Here is an 18,797-nt window from a genome sequence, read left to right on the forward strand (position 1 = left end):
AACGAATTGTTAGTAAGGATTTTCTTTTAAAGTTGAATTTATTCATCAAAAACAACCATTATACGATTTCCAGATGTAGCGCGCCCTTTCACAGTAAACACTCTGTTCAAACGAAAACAGTTATTTTCATTTTCGATTTAGAAACGATATCATAATGCTTTATAAAAAAGCAAAAACATAATACTTTGGTGATAGGTTCTTTTCATGCTCTGCTCCACGTTTTTGGAATTCTCTTCCAGCCTCCATTCGTTGCATCTCTGATATTACTTTGTTTAGATCAAAATTAAAAACCTACTTAATGGAAAATGCATATTCAACCTAGTTCTTAAATTGTTACCATACCTTGTTATCTAATGTTTCATAATTTCACTTTAATTTTTTTTTTCTCTTGTCATTACTCTGTTTAGTTTTACTTGTATCATGTAAATGTCTTATGAAATGCGCTATATAAGTAAAAGTTATTATTATCATTATTATTATTATAAAAGCACTTAATTGACACGAAAGATTGAAGAAAAAAAACTTTCGTTTCAATTATTTAAAACCTTGTTTTGGCAAGACTCACATAATTATATGAATTATGGGTTTCCACAATTAACCCTCGATTGAAAATGCATATTTTAAGTTTCCATTAATCAAAGACAATTTTTTTCTGGTCACGCGATCACATTCTGGACATTTTATTGTTGAGAGGTTGGTTATGTAATATAACCGGTGTATATTGTGAGCGTTTTGAACCATGGTTGCTAAGAATTCGATTAATTCGATACAAATTTTCAAAAGGAGACTTAAAAGCTTTCTGAATAGTGACTAGGCTGTAATATTCCCAATCAAATTAAATTCGTAGTGTGACTTTATGCAACTTTGATGTTTGTGTAACTTTGTATTACTCACTCAGTTATTGTTATTTTTGTTTTTTTTCATAATATAATAATTCATCATATATCATTTTACACGGGAGCCTAAACCCTGCAAACTTTGCCGTCTAGTCGGCTCTCCTTCTCTTTCAATTTCATGTTTTGGTAATGTATCTTATTGTACAAATTGATCTATATGTAAATTAATCTGTGATTATGTAAAAATGTACCATCATTGTAATTACGAAAAATTCAAAGAGAAAAAACAGATGAATTGAATTGAATAATTATAAATCTTGAAGTCACGTGCACTGCACACAGAATTGGGAACACACATACGTGTGGCATGAACTTTTGGTCCAGTTCTTTTAGCTATTTCCTGTCATATTTCGATATTTCCAGTCATAAACATACAAATACATTGCACCTCTTAGCCAGTAAAAGTTCAATTCAATTGATAGCAGTAGTTTTCAGTGTTCAGTTCTTAACAGAGAAACAGTCAAAGAATTATTGTCATAATACAGCACTCCATAATTCTTTACAAGCTAAGATAATACATTTTCTGCTTCAATGATTTAGAATCTGGTGTCGGAAGAAAGTGTGGTAAACGATATATATATATATTCAAATTAAAACTTTATAGATTTCAACCAAACATGCGTATCAGGATAATTGTCCCCCTGGACAATACCCCCCCCCCCCCTCCCTCGGAAAATTACCCCCAAGGACAAAAACCCATGGAAAATTAACCAGACTCATTAAAGGGGAAGTCCACCCTGACAAAAAGTTGGTTTTCATAAAAGTAATTCCATGTAATATATATCAGAAGAAACACGCCGTAGCCCGTTAAGATTTGTCATTCCTGGTTATTGTCATCCTTTCTTTGGATTTTATTGTCTATGGTACTCTATAGTTTTGAAATTTGTTATACAATGTTATTAAAACAATTGAGAATGGTCCTATTTGTTTTGATTTTAATCAATCAAATTTGAATTTAATTTAATTGAACTGAACTTTAAACAAAAAATCAAGTGAGGCACATGAAGAACCTCCCCCCTTCCCAAGCCCCGACAGCCCGCCTCTAAATATTTTGTCTATATACATCCGCGCCTGGTACATAGAACTTTAGTCACCGCAATCGGTGATAAATTGGACCGTTACCATAAGCGGATAAGGGCATTGTTTTTCATTCTGGATTTCAACCAGCAAACCGGCCGGAAAACAGGCCATTTCCGATTCAAGTTCGAGTGTATTTTGTGACCTTATTGCCCTAGTTAGCGTCTTGTTTTTTTCGTAACCAAGCGATATCCAAATTCAGCTCGCCAAGGAAACCAGCGCATGCGCAAATCGTAACCGTTAGGGTTAGTAATAGGGTTATAATAATCATGCAAACCCACCTTTCATCAACCCATCGTTACCTTAATCGGTATAAGGACAGCGTAATAGAACGTTGGAGTTGTGGGTTCGAATTTCAGTATCTATTCATTTCTATGTTTTTCCTTTATAAATAGTGAGGCAAAACAATAAATAATCAAAGTCTAAATATTTGTGACCTCTTTCCAAGCTTGTGTAACTTGACACGATCGACAAGATATGGAAATGAGTTCATACTGGAATCTGGGCTCGCTTGGTACGACAAAAATAATACGCGCCCCGTTTCGACCATGTTCATGCTTCTACCTCCTCTTTCTTTCGTATTGGCCTTCCCCCCCCCCCCCCCCCTCTCTCTCTCTATCTCTCACCCTTTCTCTCTCTCTCTCTCTCTCCCTCTCTCTCTCCCCCCTCTCTCTCTCTCTCTCTCTCTCTCTCTCTCTCTCTCTCTCTCTCTCTCTCTCACTCACTACAGTGTATTTATCTCGATATTTTCCTCCCGGAGTCCCCTTTCCGTTGTACACGTCAGCCCATGGAATTCGTTAAAAATTTCGCTTTTGCGGCTGGAGAGGGGGATATAACCTATATGGATCTTTATGGGTCTAACTCATCTTTTAAATTGCTCATTATTTGTGGTTTCAATCAAAAGTAACGTAATATAAACGGCATGACATTTTTTTTATTTGTTTATAATTGAAAATGAATGATATGATTTTTGCTAGTTCCACATTCCAGTAATACAGCTGGCGATTGCGTTTTATTGCATTTTAGATCACACTATCAGTATACGGAAAGAAACCCATTAATTCCATTTACCATAAACATGTTTTCGGGGTGATTTATGACTTTAATGGCGAGAAGCACGATCATACATTTGCAGTTAGACTCCTGCGCCACCAGTTTGCATGAAGCAGTGATGAATATTTAGCTTGGCTATTGTGTAAAATGGAAACGTGCCTTCCGAACAGACTATGGCGACAAACTTGACCACTATCAAACTCTAGATGGCACTAAACCACACAGTAGCAAAACATATAAACATAATGACAGCAGAAGGAGCCGAGCTATTAAATAAAAACAGCTGTGAAAATAAATATATAAATTTATAACGTTTCACAGCGTTTCGATAAATAGTCACCTTGAAATCCTAACTCGACTGAAATTTCAGTGAGGTGAACAGGTCTGAAAATTTGCTGACCACAACAAAAATAAAAAAATAATAATATTTCATCATTTTAAAATATATACACGAAAATCTATGTGCACATGGACTGTTCATTCAGGCTACGTGCTAAACACACACACACACACACACACACACGATTTTTATTTCAATAGTTTTTTTTTTCGGATTCCAAACAATAAAAATCAATCTTAGAAATAGAATACAGTTGTTTTTCATCTTGACATGAATTCAAAACATTTTCATTACATAGATTGTACGATTGATGAAAACAAAAATGAAATCAGTTATAACATAAAACAAATCACCGCATCCAACCAAACAAACTACTACCCCCCCCCCCCCCCCCCCACCATGCGACACACACCCCACCCGACCACACTTCCACACATATACCACACACTGTTCCTAGCCTCCTCAGAATAAAGCCAAATTGGAGCGACAGACAATATAAACAATGGGTGGTATTCCGGTAGCGCGTACTAAGTTAGCGCGTACTTAGTTAGTTCACACTTTTATGAAGTGCCTGTTGCAACTAATTTACCCTGTACAGATTATTTTAATCCTTCAATGAAAAGTTTTCAAAAAATTAATTTTGCAATGAAATGGGAGGAAAAAGATAATATGAGTATGAACTGAGGGGGCGGGGGAGGGGTTCAAGTAAGGAGTTACCGATGATTGCACATTATCATTGCTAATAATACCAAACAACAATTCATGACTAAACAGTATATTGAGGGGCATCATTCTTTTTACTGCTACTTTGAATGCAAACTCTGAGTGAATCTTTCATTTGATCCAAATGCAGGGAATTCCGGGCCACTTTGTATTTATTGATAAATGTGCCGAAGCATTTTTTGAGATTGAATAGGCGAAATTTATTAGACTGTCTTGTTGGATAAGAATGTAGGTCTTTGTATATCTTTAAAAGGGCAGCTATATAGAGCAGGAGGCAATTGGCAGTGGTAAAGACGAAACATAAAGAGTGCAGTCTGTAAAAATTTGATACCAAAATTTTGAGGGTATTCAATTTAGCAAAAACAAGGGGCGATGTAATCTCTGTAGCGTACAAATACGTATTGACTTAAAAAAAAATATCTTAGAATTGAATCGTTCAGACATTTTGAATTCGCTCATATTAATACAAAAAAGTAAGTACCTGTCAGGCCTTTGTCACTCGCATAAATATATAATCCGTATTTGCCGTATTCATAAACACATTCATAAAATAACAGCGGATTGCCGCGTCATGTATGATCGATTCTTAACCCGTTAACTTCGGAACTCCCAAATTTAAAAATGGCTTAATATAGGAACCACCAGTTTCCAGTAGAGAATGGGTTAAGGGGTTTCGCCCAAGCAGTCGATCTCTCCCTCCATCTGTATTCGTCGCGTTAGGCAATATGAAATGGGCAGTTTGAGAGCGACAGAGTGGTCATCAAGCGATCCTTGACGAGCTCTTTACTCGTGTACATAGGAAGTTCCAGTGTGCGGTTATATTTGTCATTGTTGCAGCAATGGGCCACTGGACACAGATCGTCGGGGTCGTCGGGGTCGTCGACGACATCGTCCGGGATCAGTTCAACGATGGTGAGGCCGAGGTTCTCCAATCCACCGACCGGTACGCGATCAGACCCCGCCACAAATACTGCATGAAAACGAAGCACAGGCATGCATTATAATATTTGCCCATACACAAAACGTAACTATGATGTTGCTTTAAAGGGAGAGGGTCGTCAGTTTACATGTGCAGCAGGTCATAATTCGCTTACAGACTTTGTGGAAATACCATTAATGGATGTACAAATCTGCAAAAGCATACGCGTAATCCATCAAGAAATACCACCTATAGTGGGGAAAAGTGTAAGATAACGACTAATAACCATATTGGGGAATGGTTGGAAAAAGACAGAGCATCACATAAGGCATGTTATTATCATTATTATTATTATTATTATTATTATTATTATTATTATTATTATTATTATTATTATCGTTATTACCATTATTATTATAACTGTAGATGTTGTTTGTTTGTTTCGACTTTAGTTTTTATTTTTGGTTGTTGCTGGTGGTGTTGATCAGATGTCGGCAGAAAGATGTCAAAGAGTTAATCGTTAGGCAAACGGAGAGCAAGATAACAGGTGCCGGACAAAAGGGGAAGTCAATCTTCTGGTTTTTGTAGAGAGGCAGACCGGGGGTGACAACATTGCCTGCCTTTGATGGCGTAACACGAAAAATGTGTGTATGTAACATACAGTATAAAGACTCAGCCAAAGTTTCCAACTTACCTAGGAACTCCCTTTTCTGGTCATCGTCTAGAGCGTGAAAGACTTCCCAAAACATCTTGATGGTTGAATGTGAGTCTGTGTAGGGATCTTTGTACTGTGTAGACTGGAGACAATCAAATATAAAATTTAGGCCTACTCGTTTCACCTGTAAATTATCCATTTCAAACATTCTGAAGCATTCAAGTTTCATGTCTCAAAGTAATGCGTAAAGCGTATGGTTTACATTTGTTGTCGAGTATTTGAAAAGACTTGATATATCAACTTAGTGCGATCTGGACACCCTGTTATATTGCCTAAGGAAATCATGTTCGGATTACCTAATATGTGAACTTACAAATACCAAAATAATGGATAAAAATGTGCCATCAAGAGTTAAAACGATCCCCTCAACCTTAGGCATTTTAATTTGGGAAGCAACTGTTCTATATTTTGGCCTATAATTTGACAAAATGTTACCCAAGTCGAGTTAAACAAAATGCCCAACGTTGGTTGTATACATTTATTAACTTCGTGCTGTGCAAGTTTATAACCAATATTTTTAAGGGTGATTAATGGTTTAGGCAAATGGCAGATCCATGCGTTTAATTTAGGTAGCCTTTATTGACACCACATGAGACCGACGGCTCAAAATACTGACAGCCCTCATGACCGACGATGTCGGTCTTATGTCAGTCTTTTGATCTGTTGATCTCGTGAGCTGCAGTCCTGTAAAAGCGTGGTAAACGTTGGCTAACCGGCAGATAAGAGCGATATATTTCTTCCATTATATTCACTGCTTGAATTTATTAGAATTCAAGAACGGGACATCGTTCTTTTGATTAGGGTAGAATATAGAACCAAAGTATTAAAAATAATAATAATAATAATCAAGATTCAACTTCTAAAATCCATCAAACTATATAGTTGGTTGTTGTGTTCTGAAAATACATGCAGCCTGGAATAAAGATTGATGTTTATGACACTGCAGGCCTGCTATACTGCCATATATACAGCCTACCTTCTCGAGGGCGGCCCAATCGAAGTATTTCTCGCCAGTGACGAGGGCTTCTAACTCGACAGGTCTAAATATACCTAAGACTTTGGTGTCACATACTTTGTTGAACCCTTGTTGGAAGGCGGCAAATTGCGATGGAGCAAGGTAATCTCGTACCTTCTTCTTCACATACAGGTGTCTATGAGAAAAACAAGGCAGATAACATGTTAACGGTACACACAGTAATGGCTGCTACAGAGGTGCCAGGTAAAAATGTCAGAGGTAATAATGTCAGAAGTAAAAGTGTCAGAGGTAAAAATGTCAGAGGTAAAAATTCAAGTTTCTGGCCTTGATTAGGATGCTGTATTATACAATAACTCCTAAGTGGTCTCATAGGAAAGTTAAAAGTATGCCGCAGATCTGCCGCAAACTTTTATTGTGCGGCAAAGAGTATGCCGAATTATGCGGCAGAACAAACTTTGCTGCAGACTTTCTGCATACCAATATGCCGCAGGAACAGTCTGCTGCTGCAAAAAGAACTTTGCTGCAGACTCACCGAATACCAGTATATGCCACAGGAACAGTCTGCGGCCGGTGTGACCGCGCCGCTTGTCCTACCAGTTTCGTTTGTCCGTCGGACATATTATGCGGGTTTTCTGCTGGCGGTTTGCTATCCGCACAGTCTGTCCTCACATTGTTTTAAGTGCATGTATATTTGATAAAAAGAGGCAACTCGGCAAATCAATGTATTTAGACTCATTGTAAATCATGTGGTTGACATTTTTTCTAGAAATTACAAAATAATAACTCTCTACAATTTTTTTTTTAGAGCAAATGGGCCAGTCCTTTTGAAATGAGAAGTGAATATTTTATTTAAAACCTTTTTTCTATGAAGGCATACTCGTGATATCGCCCCCCCCCCCACAACTGTTGTAATCGATTATACTTTTGTAAGGGGCTTCGTTCTTCAACCAACCCACTACTAGTATATACTCGTGATACAGGCCCCGCCCCAAGTATTTGGGGGCGTTTCGAGGTTTAATGAAGGAGTAAAATGGGAGATAAAAGTGATAACAAATGGCGTTGAAAGTGAGTGGGGGAGTCTAGAGTATTTAAGATAAGGTAAAGCGTAGCACAAGTTGGCGGATGCTCAGTGGGTAGGGGCATTTAATTACGGTCACATGAGCATACTTTCATTTTTATTTCTTTCTATTTAATTTTCTTTAATATACTTTTTCAAAAGTGAGGGGGGGGGGGGGGATTTAAGCCCCCGAGCCCGCCGTTCTGCAGGACCTGACATGTAGGCCTCTAAATAGTAAATAAGCACATTTCTTGCCTGACTGTAAATTTTGATATGTGTCATTCTCTAACAAACGCATAAAAAGTATAATTTACTAAAAAGTGAGGAAAAATCCCGGAAATTATGCCATTTCAGAAACATCTGTAAATCACTGGTATCAAATTAGAACGAACAATTACTTTTAAAGTTTATTTTGGTGTGGGGGGGGGGGGGGGTTAGCAACTGGCTGAATACTTACACCTATGATGTCGAGGGGCTCTTTCTTCATTTTTTTTGTTCGGTAATAAAAAAAAAAGGTTAGTTTATGTGGGTGTCACTCAGGTGCGGATATACGGGGGGGGGGCGACGGATCCGCCTCCTCCTCTTTGAAAAAAAAGAAAGGAAAGGAAAGAAAGAGAAAGCAAAGGAAAAAGTAAAGAAAGAAGGGCTAAAAACACGAGTTAGAAGTGGCACTCACTTATCCGTATCAGGGGGAAAATACACGGGGGCTCGGGGTGAAGAGCCCCCGAAAGTCATAAAAGTAACCCCCGAATTTTTTAAAGTATTATTTTCCCTGGTCCGTATATAGGACAAGGCCCTGGGGCAGCTAGCCATACTCCGATATTTGGGTCGTTTTCCGGTCAGAACTAGCCCTAACTATCATTCCAGGATTTTGTTTCAAAACCTGAGACAAAGTTACCCAATCCCTTTGGCCCGAATTCACAAAGGAGGTTTGTCGACAAAACCTCCTTTGTGAATTCGGGCGAAACAAGTTTCAAAAAGTAGACTTCATTGACCTGTACATAGGCTAAGGAACCGGGGGGGGGGGGCTTGGGGGCGGTGCACAACCCCCCCCCCAAAAAAAAAAAATATTGGGGGGGGGGGGGCTCAGATATCATTGAGCCCCCCCCCCAAATATTTTTGGCGGGGCTTATAGATATCATTGAGCCCCCCCCCCCATATGTTGATGGGGCTCAGATATCATCAGCCCCCCAATTGTTTTTGATGGGGCTCGGATAACATCACAGAGCCTCCCGATGTTTTTGATATCATTATCATTTATCGATTGGTGCACATCATTATGCTTGATCATCCTCTCCTATCTGTTTGTTTTCATTCCTCTGTTAGTCATCCTTTATTTGCTACCTATGATATTTGAATATTCATTATTTCCTTTTATTATATAAATGAACATGTAAATACCTATATATGCAAAATAAACCCTGGAGGTTTAAAGTTGTAAAGCCCAGGGCAGTTCAACACACGCAATCATAAAATAAGGATGTCTTCATCGAGGTGTCTCTGTATTAAAGTTTAGAACCACGCCCTGTGCCTACCCGCTCAGGCCACTCTACATTCAGGGGCGTCGCTAAAGGTGGGGGGGGGGGGGGTTGAAGTCGGTTTGATTTTTTTTATTTATGTCGGTCGGCCAGCAATTTTTGCCCATTCGAATTGTGACTTTTTATCGGACAAAGAAACATTTTTGAAAATTCAGACAATGATTTAGAGTCGGTACAATGAATCGTCTTCTTTTTCTAATAATTTAATGAAACGTCGAAGCTCCCGCGCTTCGCGCGAGAGAGGGGAAATTGGATTCAGACAATTAGGGTTAAGAGTAGAGAACGGTATACAACAAATCGTCTTCTTTCTATAATAATTTAATGAAACGTCTAAGATTCGACGCTTTGCGTGGGATGGGGAAACTGAATTCAGACAAGGATTAAGAGTCAAGAACGGTACAACAAATCGTCTTCTTTTCATAATAATTTAATGAAACGTCTAAGCAACCGCGTTTCGCGACGGGAGGCCTTACACCCTTCACCTCCCCCACCTAGGGAGCGCGCTTTCCGCTCTCTTTAAGTGATTCGCATACTCAATACCGCCCCTCCCTAAAATAAGATCCTAGCTACGCGCCTGCATTAAAATATGATGCCTACTAAGTTGACGAAATAATTTGTATAGTTATGTCGTCGACGAAAATGACCATTTGCTCATAACAATTTAGACCTGGGTTTATAGGGTTAAATTTGTAGATATTGGGACATTTAATTTTGTCGGTAATTCGTGGCTTGTTTTGTCGGTAATCGTTGGCCTCTATACCCCCACCCCACTGAAAAAGGTCTAGCGACGCCCCTGACGACACATCAGGCCTATACTTGCGTTCTGTGAGAGGCTCAAGTATCCGGGCTATCTGTCTTTAGTTGAGTGAGTTTTGAAGAAAAACAAAACGAGTACTCGCTCTCCAATCGTATTGGTTTTTGGGGAATTTCGACTGTCATCAAATATGTTTTTTTCTTCCTTTTAACACAATAATTGTTTTGCGTCTCAATTCAGGCCTGACTAAATATAATCTTTTTTATAACGCAACAGACAAGTAATTTAGTCATTATACCTGATTAACATATGAAGATTTCCTACACTAGTGCCTGGCCGTGCGTGTCCCAAATTTGAACACTAAGTTGCACCTGAAATTGCAACATGTGCATTATAAGCTCCAAACGCTTTCTTTCCTACAAATATACCAACAAAAAAAATCCCAAAAGCTTGAATGCATACTATTTCACAAGATGTAATTAAACAATATGAATGATATTAATGATACACTTACATGGACATGCATTAATGCATGGTCATTTTTGCGCCTCTTGCTGCCAGCAAAAAAGTTTCCTTCTGCATTTAATGTTGTTGCTGTTATGAGTTTATATTCATATTGTTGTTATCAAACAGGAATAAATAAATGAATATATAAATACATTTTTACATTACGATTTGTACGATAGTTGTACAATGATGATAGAAGAACCAATGAAAATCCCAACTGATCTTCCCTAATTCTTTTCCCCTTTTCTTTTCTTCCTCATTGTTTTCTGTCCCTTTCTCTCCTCTTTCCCTTTCACTTCCCTTCCTTCTCTCTCTCTCTCTCTCTCTCTCTCTCTCTCTCTATCTCTCTCCCTCTCTCTTTGCTGAGGGGGAGGGGGGGGGGGGTGGGGTACAAATCGGGATAAATTGCAACTGATCTCCTTACCTTACTTGTTTGCAGGAAAATTGCAACTGATATCCCTTCTTTTATTTTCTTCTTTCGTTTCTTTCCCTTTCCGTCCTTCTCTCTTGTTTTGCGAAAGGGGGGGGGGGGCAACAGCATGGGCGGCAAAGCCCCTTCGCCCCCGATCTCCTTCTTTTCCCATTTTTCTTTTTCTTCTTCCTTTCCTCTTCTCTCTTCTATCCCTTTCCCTTCTTTTCCTTCCTTCTCTCTCTCTTTTTGTTTGCTGAGGGGCCAGGGGAGGGCAGGCGAAGGCCTTTCGCCCCTGATCCACACCGCGTTGGTGGGAAAAATCATAATTGATTTCCCGTACCTTTCTTTTCTTTCCCTTTCCCTTCTCTTCCTTTCTCTCTCTTTTAAGTTTACTGTAGAAGGGGGGGGGGGGGCAAGGGCCATTTGCGGCCCCCGATCCCCAACTTGTTGCGGGAAAACTGCAACTGATATCCCCCCTTTGTTTTTCTTCCTTTCCTTTTATCTCCTCTTTTCCCCTTTTTCTTTCCCTTCTCTTCCTTCTATCTTTCTTTTTGCTGGGGGGGGGGGGGAACAGCCTGAAAGGCAAAGCCCTTTCGCCCCCCGATCTCCTTCTTTTTCCCCTTTTGATTTTTCTTCTTCCTTTTCTCTCCTCTCTTCTTTCCCTTTCCCTTCTTTTCCTTCCTTCTTTCTCTCTCTCTTTTTGTTTGCTGAGGGGCCAGGGGAGGGCAGGCGAAGGCCTTTCGCCCCTGATCCACACCGCGTTGATGGGAAAAATCAAAATTGATTTCCTGTACCTTTCTTTTCTTTCCCTTTCCCTTCTCTTCCTTTCTCTCTCTTTTAAGTTTGCTGTAGAAGGGGGAGGCAAGGGTCATTTGCGCCCCCCGACCCCAAACTTGTTGGCAGGAAAACTGCAACTGATATCCCCCCTTTGTTTTTCTTTCCTTCCCTTTATCTCCTCATTTCCCTTTCTTCTTTCCCTTCTCCTCCTTCTCTCTTTCATTTTGCTGGGGGGAGGGGGGGGGGGGGCAGCCTGAAAGACAAAGCCCTTTCGCCCCCCGATCTCCTTCTTTCCCATTTTCTTTTCTTCTTCCTTTCCCTTTGTCTCTTCTTTACCTTTCCCTTAGTTTTCCTTCCTTCTTTCTCTCTCTCTGTCTCTCTCTCTCTTTCTCTTGCTTGGGGGGGGGGGGGGTGGCGAAGGCCTTTCGCCTCCGATCTCCTTCTTTTCCCCTTTCTTTTCTTCTTCCTCTTCTACCTTTCCCTTACTCTCCGCTTTACCTTCTCTCTCTCTCTCTATTCATGTTTTGTAGGCTGTTGGGGGGGGGGGGGGGGGGGGTCAAGGCCCTCTGCCCCCCCCCCCCCTGGATCTGCGCCGGGAAGACCTGTAGTGTCATCCCTAGATAGCTGGCAAAGCTGAATATGGGTTATCCAGTCGTTTCATTCATTTAGTATAATTATACTTGCATTGAATTTTTATACGTGTGAACTAGAGTACGGACATTCGGTGCAGCAGGCGGACTATTGGTGCGAGACCTCTTCCGCACAGATTGTCCGTCAGACATTTGAAGCGCGCACGGAATGTCCGACACGGACATTCTGCGCGGATAAAATCCGCACCGATCGTCCGCTCTCGATCGATCTCTAATAGTCTGACGATCGGTGCGGGTTACATTCTACGCGGTCACACCGGAAATCTGCCACAGAAAAGTGGGAAATTATACAGTCTGCGGCAATTAAGCTATATAATTAGGCTGCCATTTTGGAGGTCCATGCAACCATTCAAGTATACCATGATGTTTTAGGCTGTGCCCAGCGTGATCTTGTAAATTCTTGTGTTAGGCATTGGTATATGCCTTTTTATCTTCTGTCAAACCAAACAATTTGTAATTTGCCTCAAGTTCGTCTTGGTACCATGAGAGGAATTTGTTAAATAATAAGGAAATTAACAGACTGTTTCAAACTTTGTTTTTGTGCCATGTGGTCAGGATCTTATCTTCAGCCCTACTAACTAATTTGTTGTAACTCCTTTTGAATGTGTGCACAGTAGCATATGGATATGTGACTCTACTTTGGACTATGTGTCATATAGCTCCGTTTAGTCTCATTTGAGAATGCCCCCTATCGTCAGAGTCCAGCAGCCTATAAACATGTTAGGCTATGGACTTTTACCACAAAAAAAAAAATCGTTAAAAATTCCTTTTTTGTTTAAACGAAAAGCACATCCACCCCGACGTACGTTGACATTAGCTCTTTCATTGGAACCCTCATGTCCCATTGACTTTTGAAAGTTCACCCACCGTAATTTGATCAAAATAGGTCGCAAGCTCGCAATTGCGTATAAAATACATGTGTAACAAGTAGAACTTTGGACGCAATTTACCACGCGATTGTAAGATTATAGGTCAAGCACAGGAAGGATAAGAAGCAAGAATTATCATAGATCAGTTCTGCTTTGTTCATTATGTCCACTTCAGCCACCCCCACCGTAATCTCTCCATTTAGTATAGGCAAACATTTTGCCCGAGGTAAGCAAAAACATGAATATTCATGACACACCATGGACTATTCGATTATTAACAGAGGGGTGCAATTGTGCACCACATCAAACTCCCCTACTTTAAGTCAAGTATTTCATTGTATTATGTAGTTTGGTAGGTTTATTTTACTAACTGTTTAATTATCAGATATCAATGATAGTTGAAAGATATGGAAAAGGTTCTTGTATATTATATTTAGCAATTAATCTCACATACAAAATCACTATCAAGTGTCGTCTAATCCGCCGATTGCCGTCTGCTATATAGACGGCGAACTACCTATGTTTGTGCTGGCGAAAATGAGACAACCGGAGCAATACTTTCGCATTGTGTTAACCCACATTTGTAGAATGGATGAAGCAATTTTGCCTATTCTGTTTCTACTTCCAGGTGCTAGAATATAAGATTGCAATGCATGCAGCCCTCCAGCTGCCTTCCTGGAATGAGGCTGCATACTTAATTGCTACATACTTGCATGTGGAAACCTTGCCGCAGACTTGGGTGGATATGAAAGAGTATGCGGCAAGGCTGCGGCAAAGTATGCAGCAAGTATGCGGCAAATATGCAGCAGGTCATTTTATATAACATTTATTAATATTCATGATAAAGAGTAAGCGGCAAGTATCTTCAGGTCTATATAGAATATGAAATTCATAATTATCCATGATAAAGAGTATGCGGCAAGGTTGCGGCAAGCCTGCAGCAAAACTAATTTGCCTGTGAAAATGATGACTGTCTGCAGCAAGTCTGCTGCAGGTCTGATTCTTTGCTATGTACTGTTACAAGGATTTGTGCCTGCGTACGATACGAGAAGGCCATTGAAGGGAACCCAAACCTTCATACTAAGTTACTTCTATTGAAAAGTTTAAGATATTTGAATAAAATCAGTGAAAATTTGAACAAAATCGGGCAAGGAATAAGGATGTTAAAGCTTTTTGAAATGACTAGTCACTAGAGGGCTATATTCAATTTGATGACATTATTTGCGAACAACTCTCCATGCCTTTTGTACATCAAATTTCATGTTTTTCCTTCTTTCTTGTGATTGAGATAATCTACTCCCCTGAAAGCAAGGTATAGAATGCAAAATGATATTCTACTTTACATGTTATGAAGTCGGATCAAGAACACAAATAAATACGAAGAAAAAGAAAGAATTGTGAAATGTGATGTACAAAAGGCAGGGAGAGATGTCCACAAATAATGTCATCAAATTGAATATCGCCCTCTAGTGACTAGTCATTTCAAAAAGCTTTAACTTCCAAATTCCTTGCCCGATTTTGTTTAAATTTTCACAGATTTTATTCAAATATCTTAAACTTTACAATAAAAGTAACTTAGTATGAAGATTTTGGTTCCCTTTAACAGTGCCCCCTAGGTTGACTTTTCGATAGCCTTTGCGATCGCGTCTACATATATTTGTTTTGTCTTACACATTTGCTTTGGTGACCTCGTCTCTTTTTCCATTCTCTAGCTCTAGCTCTAGCTCTAGCTCGCTCAATAACTCTTCCTCTGTCGATAGTAGTTTCGACATTTGATCTGCGAAGTCTTTGTCAAGCTCTCGAATTTCCTCCATTTCCTCACCGGGGCTTAAGATCGAGAATAAAAAAAAAAAAAAAAAAAAAAAGAACAGACATGCGTTAGGGAAAGGAAATGTATTCCAGGATCTTGTCTCCAAAATAGTCTTGATTGATCCAAATCGATATCAAGTCTTCCAATCAATAAGCCAGTTGGTAAATACTATCTGATGAAGGTCATTTGTTCCCAAATACTGACCAGTATCTTGGTCACGAAAGTAATGTAAACAGTATTCATTTATTCACCGACAGTACATTTATCTGATACACAGGAGGAAGTATTCTTCTCAAGGGGCAAACGGCAAAATGTATTCTAAAGCACCTCTATCACTTCGGCAGTGATCTTTCTAAAATTTACAAGTGGGACCTACCCATCGTGTAAAAGATCTGTGGATATTTTGAGGTCATGCGTAACGAAGCTATTTACAAACTTCATGTAGTGTTCGTTGATATCTAGTTGCATTACATGCAATGCTGAATGTGTGGACAATTTATTTCAAATCGACTAATTGGTACCTGGAACAGTTTACCAGCTACAGATGGTGATATCAATCAATACATTCAGTGAATTCTTTTCAGAATCGGTATGATTAAATCATGGATGAATGCTGTATTCGTGTATGATTTTGATAAGGTATCAGAATAGGGTAACTGACTCATGTCACCCTTGGGGTGCATTTCATTCTGACTGGCCACAATCCTATCATAATGGTTGTTTTGTTCTTAATTGAATTGTCGATCTGGACTCCACTTTCTCCTTGCCACACGTAAATATGCAGTTTAATTTGATGCTAATTACTCGATAGGGTGAAGAAGCTGTATTAATTCCAAATGATCGACGACCAAGCTTTGTCTTTAAAAGCATCGTTAGATGAAATCCAAGTAAGTAGTAGATAATTAAGTAGCAATTGAATTGAAACACAACTTCTTTTTAAGATGGTAACGCTGGTTTTAAACAAACGATGGAATATTGTAGGCTGGCATAACAAGCAACATGTCAAAATAAAATGCTTGCAATTTTAGTGTAATGAAAATAATTATTGAAATAAAACAAATTCAAGTGGAAATTGAAATTGGACGAAAGTCATAAGAAAGATAAAGTGAGCTCACCTTGAATTATCAGAAGAAAGTGCTTAATTATTTAAGCATTAACCAATAACCACGACACCTCTAAAAATTATTGCATAATTTATTTTAAAAAAAACTGTTCCTACCCTTTTCCTAGGAGCTTCGCATAGAGCAGTTGTGGGAAAGCTGGCAATGGTACAAGTGCGTTGTTGAACAATGACAACCTAAACAGTAGACCACACATCATCGCTGTATCGTTGTTGGGGCATTCCTGTTATATTCAAACAATTATTATCTTGTATAAAGCAATGATTAATTTTAACATGCATTATTGCACACAAAATAATATTAATTGCATGGAATACTGTACTTAGTATTAAATCGATACTAAACTGATGGACTTCTGCCCTAGCGTATTTTTTATTGCACAGCGTCATCACTATGAACATGACGGACAGAACAGGTGTCACATGCATATTCACCTGTTTTACACATTTTTACATAATAGCAGTGAAGGGATGTTCCTTTGTCTACCATAGCAATTGTGGAGGGTAGAATGAGGAACTATATATTTTGTCCGCTTTCTTTGTCCGTCATGTTCATAGTGCATATTATGGTCAACTTACCAACAGTGCGTAACCCAATACCTAATTCCAACGAACCAACAGCGCAGAAAGAAAAGCAGCGACTTCCGGGGACAGAGGGGCGAAAAGTGTTCTAGTACAGTATGGCTTTGATAGAACGTGTTTTTTTTTTATCACGATCGCTTTAAGAATGAACTTGGGAGCATTTCCAATCCCTATCATATTGCCTCTACTAATCATGCTCAGATTATGTTATAATTATGTAATCTGGTAGCACAAGGCTATTGAATCTACCTAGCGTTGGTTTTCGAAATTCTGATTCAATGTAGGCGAAGGTTTTTCATTAAATTCATAAAGCTATAGTTCAAATATCATAAAAAAGGAAGCCCAAATCTTTCTATTCGATTGTTTTCACATGTAAACAAATGTATGTCGTCTGTCTGTGACTTAGTCTTCTTATTTTACTTTTTATCGAATCCAAGGCTAAAATATATTTTGCGCTGACCAATTTTCGCTATTTTTTCGAAATTAGCTAGTGCACACTCAAGCGTTGACTATGTTCAATTCTTTTAGTGCCATACGATTTAATATATCGTCAATCAGAATTTCATAAGCAAAATTTATGCAGAAGCATATACAATTTTAGAGGATATTTTCAAAGTGTGTATTTTTTTTTATACGCACAGTACACTGCAAAAAAAGGGTTGTTATATAATACACACCCGTGTACGATCTAAAATGTGTAGTGTCAAGTTATAGCTTCTCAGCCAATATGATGCTCTCGAACAAATATCCTATTTTATGTTAAGGGTCAAGTACCTGTCTTGACAAACCCGCTGACAATGAGTTGGGATATATTAATGTTTATAAGATGATGACGTGGATCCTAATCAAATGATTGGTTGAGAGCGTACACGTGATCAGGCATTTATTTCGCCTAACGCATAATTGGATAATGACCGGTCATTATCAAAATCATGTTATAAAACATCATTTTATAAAACAAATAAAACATTATCTTATAAAACAAATAATACACATAATTTTGTTCGGGCATTAGTAAAAATTACCAACACTAGGTACCTTCAAAACAGTCCAAACACCCTCGGATATCGCCTTGGGCGTGTTAGACTATTCCAAAGGTACCTCGTGGGGTTTATTCTTACTAATGCCCTCACCGCTGGGTATTATTTGTTTAATGTCGTTCAACAAAAAAAAAAAACAAACAATAACAACAAAACATACATTACCTCTCTGAACCAGACTTGTGACTGGGTAGGGTCATGCTCGTTGATATATCGGAAAAGGACGTTCTTTTCTGGGTCCAGAAGTTCGTCGAACACGAGCCGGAAAAATACCTAAAGTTTAAGCAAAGAAATCAAAGTATACAAAGCAAAGTCGTTTTTTTGCGGAAGAAGAAAAAATATGAATTTCATAATTATATAACACTTTTGTATATGATTGAGACATCTCCTTTTATACTAATTTTTGTTGTTGTTTCTGTTGACTTTAAACTTTCGGAATATCATGTGGAGGAATTTCATTTGTGTTAATGTTTTATTTTTAGGCAAGATACTGTCACCTTTCATTTATCGAAATAGAATCCGAAAAAAGGGGATTATGTCAAAAACATAATTGAAATTTTACATGAGAGTAGACTGTGCGATGTAAAGGGACGAAAATGTTCTTCATAATAATGATTACGATAATGACATTAGCAACAATATCAATACTACTACTACTACTAATAATGATAATGATGATAATTCCCCCTGCAGTGCAATACCTATTACTCTACCTATTGCCAGGCACCCATTTAGACCTGGGTGGAGAGTGGCAAAATAATGTGGATTAATGTCTTGCCAAAGGAAGAAAGTACTGAGCTGAGATTCGAACCCCCAACCATTGGTCAAGTAAATGAACCACTTCACCAAGATGCCTCCTCATTGTCTCACACACACTTTATTATGTGAATATACTCATCTTTGCTGTGGTGGACTAATGCCAATATAATAATATACCACAAAGCAGTTGAGTATCTGAGCTACATAATCGATTATATTATTA

At 38.7% G+C, this 18,797-nt stretch overlaps 1 protein-coding gene and 1 long non-coding RNA gene across 2 annotated transcripts; both read right to left on the reverse strand.

The window, feature by feature from the left end:
• Positions 1-4,562: 4,562 nt before the first annotated feature.
• On the reverse strand, positions 4,563-5,791 carry LOC115918200 (ubiquitin-protein ligase E3A-like). Its single transcript, XM_030982592.1, has 2 exons — positions 5,703-5,791; positions 4,563-5,059 (listed from the first exon to the last, which is right to left on the reverse strand). Exons 1-2 carry the CDS (start codon positions 5,755-5,757, stop codon positions 4,806-4,808), a joined length of 309 nt encoding a protein of 102 aa, XP_030838452.1. The 5' UTR covers positions 5,758-5,791; the 3' UTR covers positions 4,563-4,805.
• Positions 5,792-14,940: 9,149 nt separating this feature from the next.
• On the reverse strand, positions 14,941-18,082 carry LOC105439312. Its single transcript, XR_004063639.1, has 3 exons — positions 17,981-18,082; positions 16,293-16,417; positions 14,941-15,090 (listed from the first exon to the last, which is right to left on the reverse strand). It is a non-coding gene; the product is annotated as an uncharacterized LOC105439312 (long non-coding RNA).
• Positions 18,083-18,797: the final 715 nt, after the last annotated feature.

This window comes from Strongylocentrotus purpuratus, unplaced genomic scaffold (assembly GCF_000002235.5).
Source record: "Strongylocentrotus purpuratus isolate Spur 01 unplaced genomic scaffold, Spur_5.0 spur5_scaffold_12, whole genome shotgun sequence".
NCBI lineage: Eukaryota > Metazoa > Echinodermata > Echinoidea > Camarodonta > Strongylocentrotidae > Strongylocentrotus > Strongylocentrotus purpuratus.